This window comes from Hypanus sabinus, chromosome 17 (assembly GCF_030144855.1).
Source record: "Hypanus sabinus isolate sHypSab1 chromosome 17, sHypSab1.hap1, whole genome shotgun sequence".
Lineage (NCBI taxonomy): Eukaryota > Metazoa > Chordata > Chondrichthyes > Myliobatiformes > Dasyatidae > Hypanus > Hypanus sabinus.
Window position 1 is genome coordinate 39,156,214 of NC_082722.1, and position 12,474 is coordinate 39,168,687.

A 12,474-nucleotide genomic window follows, 5' to 3' on the forward strand; every position below is an offset into this window, starting at 1 on the left:
GTATAGCCTTAGGAGATTTTGTAGAACAGAGGGATCTTGGAGTACAAATACATAGTTGCCTGAAACTGGCTTCACATGTGGTCAGCGCAGTGAAAAAAACATTTAGCATGCTGACTTCATCAGTAAGGGCACTTGGTGTAAGAGTCAGGAAGTTATATTGCAGTTATACAAGGTGTTAGTGTATTGTGAATATTTTTTGATTCGTTTGTTACAGGGAAGATGTTACTGGTAGAGTGGATAGATATATTCCAGTAGTGGTAGAGGCTAGGACCAGAGGGCACAGCCTCAGAATAAAAAGATGTCCATTTAGAAGAGAGATGAGAAATATTTTTAACCAGAAAGTGACAAATCTGTGGAATTCATTGCCACATATGGCTATGGACATCAAGACGTTGGGTATACTTAAAGCAGAGGCTGATGAGTTTTTGATTAGTAAGGTTGTCAGAGGTTATGAGAAGACAGGAGAATGGAGTTGCAAGGAAATGATCAATCATAATCGAATGGAGAGTAGAATTAAAAGGTTGAATGGCCTAATTCTGCTCCTTTGTCTTATAGTCTTAAAAGAGTGCAAAGAAGATTTTCAAAAATGTTGCTGGGACTTGAGTTGGGCAAGTTCAGACTTTTTTTCCTTATAGCATTGTAGACTGAGGGGTGACCTTATAGAGGTGTATTAAATTATGAGAGGCATAGATAGGATGAGTGCATGCATATAACCATATAACAATTACAGCACAGAAACAGGCCATCTTGGCCCTTCTAGTCCGTGCCGAACGCTTACTCTCACCTAGTCCCACTGACCCGTACTCAGCCCATAACCCTCCATTCCTATCCTGTCCATATACCTATCCAATTTTACTTTAAGTGACAGTACCGAACCTGCTTCTACCACTTCTACTGGAAGCTCATTCTACACTCTAAGTAAAGAAATTCCCCCTTGTGTTACCCTTAAACTTTTGCCTCCTAACTCTCAACTCATGTCCTCTTGTTTGAAACTCCCCTACTCTCAATGGAAAAGCCTATCCATGTCAACTCTATCTATTCCCTTCATAATTTTAAATACCTCTATCAAGTCCCCCCTCAACCTTCTACACTCCAAAGAATAAAGACTTAACTTGTTCAATCTTTCCCTGTAACTTAGGTGCTGAAACCCAGGTAACATTCTAGTAAATCTTCTCTGTACTCTCTCTATTTTGTTGACATCTTTCCTATAATTTGGTGACCAGGATGATAGGATGAGTCTATGCAGCCTTATTCCCATGAAAAGGGCGTTGGTGAGAGTGGAGCAATTTAAAATAAAGCTGAGGGCAGCTTCATGCAGGGGAGTGTGCATATATAGAACAAGCTGTCAGAAGAATTGATTGAAGCATGTACAGCAACAACATTTAGGTAGAACGTCAGTGTAGTTTTTTTTTATTCATTTGTTTATAGGCTGTGGGCATTGCCAGCTAAGCTAGCATTTATTGCCCATCCCTAATAGTCTTTGAGAAGGTGGTGATGAGCTGCCTTCTTGAACCACTGCAGTCCCTGAGGTGTAGGTACACCCACAGTGCTGTTAGGGAAGGAATTACATGATTTTGACCCAATGACAATGAAGGAATGCTTTAAGTAGTGGTTAGCATAATGCTGTTACAGCACTGGTGTTCAATTCTGTCTGTAGGGAGTTCTACCAGGTGCTCCAGTTCCCTTACTCATTTCAAGGACGTATGGGTTAGTAGATTAAATGGTCACATGGTGTAATTGGATTGCTTGGTCACATTGGGCCAGAAGAGCTGGTTATTGTGCTGTATCTCTAAATAAAAATAAATATATTTATAGTTGGACAGGTATATGGACTGGGAAAGTGGAGGTAGGCCAAATGCAAACACAAAACTAACTTGCATGAGCATCTTTGTCAACATGGACTAGTTGAGCCAAACGGCCTGTTTCTGTGAGGTGTTTCTCTAGGAATACTTCATACCTTCCCCAAATTTATTATAGCTCACTGGCCGTCATTACTTCTGAAGTGGTTTGGTGTTTTTTTTATATAATAACTGTTGATATAAACACAAGTATTATCTTAAATCATACCTAAATTTCAAAGTCATTTATTTGTGTGTAGATTAAGGTTAGACAGCTGTCTAGTAATAAGGATTGCTTGCAAACCAGAATGGTGATTTATGAAAAAGGATATTGTTTCCAAAGTCTTGTGAAATCTCTCTCCTGCCACCAATAAAAGAACACGGTTATTTATTTGTAAATTTAATTAATACTTGAAGCCATTCCGTGCTGAACTGTGTAAGAGGTGTTGACAGCACTGTTATAGTTGTTGAATCAGTAGTTTAAATATCTGACCAGAGATGTGTATTACCTCATTATTTTTACATGGCAACAGAAACATTAGTCTCAATGAAAAAAATGAGTTGACAGATACATCAAACTGCTCACATCTGTTAAATAACAAGTTCAGTGATTTCAAAGCTAAGGCACCTCATGGTTAAAGAAAATTTTTTGTCATACATTAGCTTGTGTCAAGTCCTTTTCATCCCTCTGTTGACAGGGAACCTAAGTCTGACAATTATTTTTAAGAATCTCAACACAAGGTTCTATTTAATTTTTCTGTTACCTCCAACAATTTCCATTTCTCTTAATTCTGTTTCTTGCTCATCTGTCAAGTCTCCATGTTTCATCATCTGGCATATTTTATCAATCATCCTTCTTTGTAAAGGTTAATTGCTTTATTAAGCAATAAAGTTTACTGCAGTTTCATTTTTTTTGGATCCCTAAGTAACAACTGTATAATACCCCAACTCTATCTTTCCTCACCTAACTCATTGTTTTAACATCACCAGCCATGAGTTAACATTAGAACACAGTACTGCATTGGGCAAGCCATTCAGCCTAGAATGATGCCAACTAAGACTAAATATCCCCCTATTTATCAACCATATCCCTCCATTCCCTTCATATTCCTCTGTCTGTCAGCCTCTTGAACTCAACCAAACCTCCTGCTTCCACAATTAACCCTGATACCCTCTTTCAGGCACCTGCACAACCTCTGCTTGAAAAAAAATCACATCAATTTTAACATCCTGCCATCCAACCTTAAAAACATGTGGTGTTTGCCATTTCTACTTTGGGGAAAAGATTCTGAACCTACCCTATGTATGCATCTTATAAAAACCTCATTGTTTAGTTTCTGAAACTGTAGGGAGAACGACCCAATCTGTCCAATCTTTCATTGTAGCTCATTATCTCTAATCCAAGCAGCAAGCATCTTGGTAAACCTCTTCTGCACTCTCTATATAGTTCACAACATCCTTTATGTAATGGGGTGATCAAAACTGCATGAAATACTCTCAGATGTAGTCTGACTGCAGTTTTATGTAGCTACAGCACAACTTCCTTACTCTTGTACTCAGTATCCATACCAATGAAGGCAGCCATGCCATACATCTTCTTTACCACTTTACCCACTGGTGTAACTCTTTCCAGTGAACTTTGCTATTAAAGGGATCTACCATTAATGGTATACTTTCTGTGTTCATTTGATTTCCCAAAAGCGCATTGCTTCACACTTGCCCGGATTAAGCTCCATCTGCCTCTTCTCTTCACATATCTGTAACTGATCTATATCCCCCCTGTATTCTTTATTATTCCTTTACATTGTCCATTCATGGTATCATCCACAAACTTGCTACTCCGCATACCATTCTTTCTGTCCAAATATTTTATATATGTCAAGAACATCAGAGATCCCAGCACTGATCCTTGTGGAACATCCCTAGTCCAGGCCTTCCACCCCTACTGTCTACGTTCTATGTCTGAATTCAAACTTATAATTCACCCTGCATCTCATGCACCTTTACCTTTTCAATCAACCAACCATTAGGGACCTTATCAAATGCCCTACTGAAGCCTTTGTAGATAATTTTCACTGCTTTACGGTCATCAAACTCTTTTGTCACCTTATCAAAAATTCAGTCAATTTTATAAGGCATAATCTATGCTGCACAAAGTCACACTGACTGTCCCTAAGCAAGCTATGTCTTACCAAATGCACATAAAACTTATCCATCAGTATCCTCTCCAACAGCTTTCCTACCACTGGCATCAGACTCACTGGCCTATAGTTATCTGGAATATCCTCGTTTCCCTTCTTGAACAAAGGCTAAGTCCCAGGAGACTGCTACTCTCCAGTCCTCTGGGACCTCACCTGCTGCTAGTAAGGACAGTAAAAGACTAGTGGATAAACTGTCCTCATTGGGTCTCAACAGTGTTCAGTCTGCTGCTGTTCACACTGCGTACTCAACTGCACTGCCAGATTCAGCTCAAACTACATCATCAAGTTCGCTGATGATATTACAACGGTTGACCTCATCGGCAACAATGATGAGTTGGCATACAGAGAGGAGATAGAGAGACTTGTTAAATGGTGCAAGAACAACCTGAGTTTCGATATAGACAAGACATAGGAGATGATTATGGGCTTTAGGAAGGCGCAGGTCGACCACTCTCTATTGCATATCAATGGCGCCATCATAGAGGGAGTGAAGAGCACTAAATTCCTTGGTGTGCACATAACGGTGGTCTGACTTGGACCCACAGCACCTCACTAGTCAAGATAGCACAGCAGCGTGAAGGGATTGAGGGATGCAAGGCTCCATGCCCCCATTCTAACAACTGTCTACAGGAGCACTATTGAGGGTGTCCCGACTGGCTGCATCATTGTGTGGTACGGAAGCTGCAAGGTATTGGACTGCTAGACCCTATGGAGGACAGTAAAAACCACTGAGGATCATTGGGATCTCCTCCCCCCTCCCCCATTTGTGACATTTACCAGGAGCATTGCAGATGAAGGGCCCAATGAATTGTTGAGGATCCCTACCACCCATCCCACAATCCCTTTGAGCCACTAACATCAGGAAGGAGAGGTACAAAAGCATCAGGACTAGGACAACCAGACTGGGTAACAGCTTCTTTTTCTTAGGCTGTGAGACAAATGAATACCCTGACACCACCGAAGTCTTGTCACAGGACAGTGAGTTGTTTACTGCTGTACTTTACTATATGCATGTTGAATTATATTTTATTTGCCTGTAATATAATATTTTGGTTTATGTGTGATATATGTTATGTGGGTGCACCGTGGTCTGTGTTTGGTTTACTATATATGTACTATTGCAAGAAAAAGTTTGTGAACCCTTTGCATTTACGCGGTTTTCTACATTACTTGCTCACCTAAGTCACAATAATAGACAAACACAATCTGCCTGAACAAATAACACACAAACAATTGTACTTCTGGTCAGTATTGAGTACACCATTTGAACAATCACAGTCTAGGTTCAAAATATGTGAATCTCTAGGTAATGCATTCTACAAAAGCTATTTGGAATCTGGTATTCCAATCAGTGAGATGAGATTGGAGGTGTGGGTTGTAGAGGTACACTGCCCTATAAAAAAGACACACAAAGTCAGGTTACTGACAGAGCCTGTTATTCTCAAGAAAGATCTGTTTATGTACAGCATCAATCAAAACAACTTTCGGAGGACCTTGGAAGAAGAATTGTAGAGATGCATAAAGCTGAAAAATGCTACAAAACCATTTCTAAAGACCTGAGTGTTCATCAGTCCACAGCAAGAGAAATTGTCCACAAATAGAGGAAATTCAGTACCATTGCTACACTCTCTAGGAGTGGAGGTCCTGCAAAGATCACACCAAGAGCACAACAGGCAATGATGAAGGAGGTGGAAAGGAACCTAAAGGTAACAGGAAAAGACCTGCAGAAATCTTTAGGACTTGCTAAAGTACCATTCATGTCTCCACTATAAGAAAAACACGGAACAAGAATGATGTTCATGGAAGGATACCACAGAAGAAACCACTGCTCTCCAAATAAAACGTTGCTGCACATCTCAAGTTTGCAAAAGACTACACGGATGTTCCACAACACTTTTGAGACAATGTTCTGTGCATGAGACATAAGCTGAACTTTTTGGCTGAAATGCACATTACTATGTTTGGAGGGAAAAGGGCACTGCACACCAACACCAAAACCTCATCCCAACTGTGAAGCACGGTGGAAGGAGCATCATGGTTTGGTGCTGCTTTGCGGCCTCAGGGTCTGGACAGCTTGCAGTTGTTGAAGGAGCAGTGAATTCAGAATTGTATCAAGACATTTTACAAGAGAATGTCGGGGTAGCGGCCCATCAACTGAAGCTTAATAGAAGTTCAATGATGCAGCAAGACAATGATCTGAAAGATGAGTAAATCAACAATAGAATGGTTTAAAAAGAAGAAAATCCTTTTTTTGGAATGACCAAGTCAGAGTCCAGATCTTAACCCAATTGAGATGCTGTGGCATGACCTGAAGAGGGCTGTTCATGCAAGGTATCCCAGAAATATTGATGAACTGAAATAGTTTTGATTGGAGTAATAGTCTAAAATTCCTCGTTGCCATTGTGCAAGTCTGATCAGCAGCTACAGGAAATGTTTGGTGGAGGTTATTGTTGCTAAAGGAGGTTCTTCCAGTTATTAAATACAAGGGTTCACATACTTTTTCCAGCCTGGACTGTGAATGACTAAACAATATGTTCAATAAAGACATGAAAAGTACAAATGTTTGTGTTATTAGTTTAGGCAGATTGTGTTTGTCTATTATTGTGACGTAAATGAAGATCAGACCACATTATATGCATAATTAAAGCAGAAAACCCAGTAATTGCAAAGAGTTCACAGTTTTTTTTCTCGTAACTATACAGTCAGATGACAATAAACTTACACTTCGTCAAAGCCCCAGCAATCTCCTCACTTTTAATATTCTGGGACATATACCATCAGGCCCTGTGGAATTATCCACTGTAATAACTTTCAGAAGACCCAGCACTACCTCCTCCTGAAACTGAATGCCCTGCACTTTAACATGCCCCCCTTTGCTTGCACTAGCCTCCAAATTTTTCTTCTCAGTAAATGCAAAGACACTTATTTAGTACTTCAGTCACTTGCTCTGACTCCAAGCCCAAAATTCCTTCCTTTATCCCTGAGTGGACCTATTCTCCTTAGTTTTCCTTATCCAAAATAGTCTGGTTTTTGCCCTATATTTAGCACCAAAATAACTTTACGGTCACAATTACAATGGGTGAGCCCATGTTGTCCTATTAATCTCACCAGCTGCAGTCGGTGCAGTTCCAGCAGCAGCTGCTTGAAATCCTGCCATCATCACATCTAGAATTTCCTGAATATCATTAATCTTCCTTATCAATGCATAATTATAGGCGTAGAATCAAATTCCAAATATGTTCTGAGATTCAATTCAATTTCTCCTGCAGTCCTTTTAAATTAATGGCTACTTCTGTGCTGTTTAATTGCCAGTTGGCATTCCCAATTGAACAACAGTATTACAGATGCTTTTGTTTTCAGTCTTGACACCGAGAATACACATTGTTGCGGAGCACCAATTCAAACTAACACAATTCATGCAAAGCGTCTGCATTATGTGAAACTTATAGCTGTCCTCCAAGACAAAGGTTTTCTTGTTGTCAGTTTCCTTGCAAGCTTGTCCTACCTGCCAACCTTTTAACCACAGGCTTAGGGTCAAATTTACCAAGTTTTAGATAATAACACCAAATTGTCTACTTATTTCAATCAGTTTATCCTCTTTGTTGCCAGAATGTTTCTCTAACTTTTGGTTCAGTTGAAATGTCCTTTCTTTGAAAATGGAGATATTAAAGTTATCCTGTGAATCCCTATCTCAAGCTCAATAACTTCATTGTGCACCCCATCTCTTTACAAAATATTTCCCATCTTGGCTTAGTAGTTTACCCAAAACAGAGCTTCTTCATTATTGAAGTTGAGTTTGTTGTCATATGCACAAGTACATGTATGCACAGGTACAATGATAAACTTATTTGCAGCAACATCACAGATGCATAGTGTCATTCACAATAAGCAGCATTCATAAGAAAAATGTAAATTGAACATACATTGGACCTAATTTTTACAACAAAGAACTCTGAACGAAACAAAAATCCATTTTATGGCAAAGTAATTGAATTGGTCATAGTGTTGCTAAATTGTAGTGATTAGGGTTTTGCTGGTTGGTTCAGGAGCTAAATGGTTAAAGAAAAGTAGCTGTTCTGTTGGTAGGGTACTTGAGGTTTTGGTACATCCTACCTAATGGTAGCTGCAAAAAGATAGCATGGCCCAGATGGTGGAGATTTTTGATGGTAGATGTTGCTTTCTTGAAGTAACACTTCCTATAGATACTACCGATGTTATTTTTAGATATTTCAACTCTCTTCTGTCTAGCTTCCAACTTCCATTCTTCTCAAAGTCAACTCAAAATTATACTACTTTTATTTTTCATCATTCAGTTCTATTTTTCAAAATGCTAATTCTGGCTTTTACTATTTTGTAATCCTAATAAGTTCACAACCTAAATGAGTACGTCTTTGGTCTTTCTTCCCCTTTTGCCTCTTTTGCATTCTTTTCCCTATGTCCTACCATCAGTGCCCATTTCTTTAACCAGCTTGGCCCATGTTCTACTATTTCCTTTCTAAACCCTTCCATCCCCTTTTCCTTGAAGCTCAACAGATTAACAAAATGGCATCAATTTTAGTTGAATTGTAGTGTTGCAAAGCTTTTTTATATTAATGCTGTCAAGGTGCAAAACTTGTCTCTTGTCTAATGTTTGTTAAACAGACCCATTGTTCCTATCCTTACTGGACTGCATTGCTTTAAGTTTCCCCTATGCTTTGAATTTAAAACAGTCAAACTTGTTCTCAAAATCCAACACCCTGCTTTTCTTCTGGTTTTCAGAATATACAGATAAGCCATTAAAGCTGGTACTTAAAGTGGGTGGAAGTGAAATAACAGAATTATCAACAGCAAGTTTAACTCATGAATCTAGTGTAAATGAAGACAAATCTGATCATGATAAACACAAAGAGAAAAAGAAAAAAAAGAAAAAGAAAACTGAAAAGGAGAAACGAGTAACTCCAGATGAACGAAAAAGAAGAAAGGTATGGGTATATAAAGACATTTTCAGATACAGAGCTTTATGTAAGCATAATTACAAGTTGAATTTGTGTTTCACATCTTAAAATGTCCCATCACTGTGACCGGCTAAGCAGTCAAATTGTGAAGAGTTTGTGCATCGAAAAGAAGTGTGGCTCGGCTTAGGTTTTATAAATGGCACAAATACCAGCATTGTAGCTCAGACACTAGGGGATTCTGAGAACATATAAACAGGATAAGTAACTGTATCTCTTTAATCAATCAGAATGAAAATTCATTACTCAGATACAAAGGATATCAGCCGTGAAATTAAAATTTGAATTTTCCATTGAAGTATCTAATTTAATGTCAGATTACATACTGGAAGCAAAATCTAAGACAAGAAAACAAGGCTCTTGGAAAAAATTATATATATATATATATATATAATTTTTTTTCATCTTCAGTAATAATTAATTCTCAGGAAATAATACTCCATGCTTTTTAAAAGTCAAATTTCTGTGCCAGCAAGAATATTTAAATAAAATACAATGAAAAGTTGCCTTGCACACAATTAGATAAGACCTCATTTTCCTTCATATTTAATGAGGTTGTATCATTATACACTTCATAGCTAGGAATGCCAAGTACTTTACAGTCAAGATTTTAGAGAATCAGGGCATTTCAGGCAGCCTGACATTTCATCGAAAGCTTGTCCGAGAATGTGTATGAAATTGGTGTCCAGATTTGTCCACTATTAATCACCTCTCATAGTTTTCCTACTGCAAAAGGGACATTATCTTTTTTTTCATTTGATGGATTAAAACTTACTTTTGGCAAATAGGGATGAAGATAACTTGGTATATTGTCTAATTATTTCTCCCCTCTGCGAGGATGAAAAGAAAAGGCGGGAGAAAGAGCCTTCTGCAAGTGAACGGGAAGAGGAAGAAAGGAGTCGATCTCCTGCAAGGTTTGAAATGCCACCAGAAAGACACTTGGCTTCTCCTTTAATAAAAGTGGAAGGTGAGTTTTTGATGTTTAACAGCCTCCTTAATAATTCCAATTTCTGTACTGATACTTTTTCAGTAGTATATATTGTATCCATAAATGTTAAGGTATTTTAAGAAAATGCATGGTTAATTTTGATCAGTTGTCCACATAATTTCAGATATTTGTTGATGATATTGATGTAGGATGTCAATACAGTTAAATTCTGATATCTAATATCTAGCTATTTGGAAATTTCAGTTGTTCAGCATCTGGTTTACTGAGTAATGTTTGTCAAGCTCCCTTTCCACTAACCTGAGACGCAGTTCTTACACTCCCTTTCCATTCACCAGCATCCCAGTTGTCATTCTCACATTCCCATCCCTTCATCCAGGTCCTCTGTTACTCACTTTTTGATACACTATGAAGCCTCTTCCAGTGCTGATTTTTCATTCAGTTGAGCTGATTTTTCTGTACCACTCTTAAAACAATGGGGCTAGGTTTCTTGCACTTGTTACCATCTCCAGGACTTACTCGGGCTTTCTTTCCATTCACCCTGGTCTTGGTTCCTGTGCTCTCTCAACACTTCTCCAGAACACTCCTTAAAACACCAGGAAGCCTCTTCCTCCACTCCCTTTTAGCTTACTCGGTCCCTGGCTCACACATTCTCTTTCAACTTTCTGTCAGTGTTTTCAAAGGAGAATGGAGAAATTATTGTGAAGCAGGCTTGTTTGCTAGGGCACTTTGAAATAAAGAGGGAGAAGGCCCCAGGGCCTGATGAGATATACATCAAGTTACTGAGTGAGACAAGAGATGGGATTGTTGGGCCTTTGTGAATATCTTCCTGCCCTCTCTGGCCAGAGAACTGTTCAGTAGCTAAAGTAGTTCAATTACTCAAGAAGGGGTAATCCTGGAAACTATAGGCCAATGAGTCACACCTCACTGGTAGGGAAATTACTGGAGAGGATTCTCAGGGATAAAAAAAACTATGACCTAATTAGGAACAGTCAGCATGGCTTTCTACAGGACAAGTTATGTCTCACTAACTTGATTAGCTTTTTGAGGAGGTGACAAAGGTGATTGATGAAGGCAGAGCTGTGGATGATGTCTACGTGGATTTTGATAAGGTACCTCATGGAAGGCTCATCCACAAGGTTAGGATGTGTTTAGCTTCTGGATTCAGAATTGACTTACCCATAGAAAGCAGAAATAGTGCTTGATGGGACCTACTCTGGCTGGAGATCTGTGACAAGTGGTGATCCACTGAGATCTATACTGGGACCAGGTACACAGATTGATAAGATTGTAAAGAAGGCAAATGGCCATGCTTGCATTTTATTTGTCAATGAATCAAGTTCAAGAGTTAGGAGTTATATTGCAGCTTCATAAAAGTCTAGTTATGCTGCATCTAGAGCATTGCATTCAGTTCTTGACATGCAGTTATAAGAATGTCGAGGTTTTGGAGAGGATGCAGAGGTTTACTAGAATGTGGCCACTCCGTGAGAGTGGCTACACAGATTGATAAGGTTATAAAGAAGGCATTTGGCCATTTTTGCCTTTTTATTTGCCAAGGAATTGAGTTCAAGAGTCAGAAGTTATGTTGCCAGGATGCTGCCTGGATTGGAGGACATGTTCTATAGGAGAGGTTGGAGAGTCTTGGGTTGCTTTCTCTGGAGTGGCGGAAGCAGAGCAGAGATCTGATAGAGGTTTATCAGATTATGAGAGGCATGGATAGAATAGAAAGCCGTTATCTTTTTTCCCTGGTTAAATGTTTAATACTTGAGGGCATGTATTAAGATGGGAGGGACATTGTCTCCATCAAACCATTTCTTGTCATTGTTCCCCATGCGCTTATTCCTATTCATTTATGCGGTTGTTGAAATTTCATCATGGGTGAGGGATATTATATGTTCTGCTTATTAGGAAAGTAATTTAACTTTATTCCATAAGAATGTTCCCTGTAATTATTTTTTACATTTGAAGGACCAATCACTCCTCTGAGGGGGAATTTTTTACACAGCCTGAAAACTGCATGGCACTTTAAATGTTTTTATATAAAATGCATACTGTGAATGTTTAGAATGAAAGTTGAAAACTCACATACTTTTGAGTTTATTTATTAATTGAAGAATATAGTAAAATACAGTACAACAAAGAAAATCTTCCAATTTTGTTAATTTTTTCTAGTTGCATCCAATTCCAGCTGTGTGGCAACAAAGGCTATGTGTATGGGAGCACTTCAGTTACTGCCCAGCTTAAAGGGAGCAGTGTTCATACCATTGTGTATCATTATGAATATCTCTCCAACTCTCTTTACAGTTAGTTATGAAGTTGGCTTTCACGGTCTTCAAATAAAAATGTTATCTCCCAAACTTTTCTCTTAATTTAGCAGTCACTATAAATCCAAGATTTTATAAATCAAGGCTAGAAGGAACATGCTTTATGATCAGAAGTTTGCAAGTTCCTGCATTGCCTTTTTTTCTTATACATTTCTAGCTAACATGTTTTCCTTT

General features: G+C 38.6%; 1 protein-coding gene across 2 annotated transcripts in view; it reads left to right on the forward strand.

The window, feature by feature from the left end:
* The window catches only part of brd7 (bromodomain containing 7), a 35,385-nt gene that overhangs the window by 2,308 nt on the left and 20,603 nt on the right, over positions 1-12,474 (forward strand). Inside the window, exons 2-3 of one of the 2 annotated variants that reach the window (XM_059992877.1) lie at positions 8,798-9,000; positions 9,868-9,997. In XM_059992877.1, coding sequence (XP_059848860.1) covers positions 8,798-9,000; positions 9,868-9,997 — 333 coding nt within the window. The remainder of the gene's footprint in view (positions 1-8,797; positions 9,001-9,867; positions 9,998-12,474) is intronic. The other variant, XM_059992878.1, reaches the window with a different exon arrangement.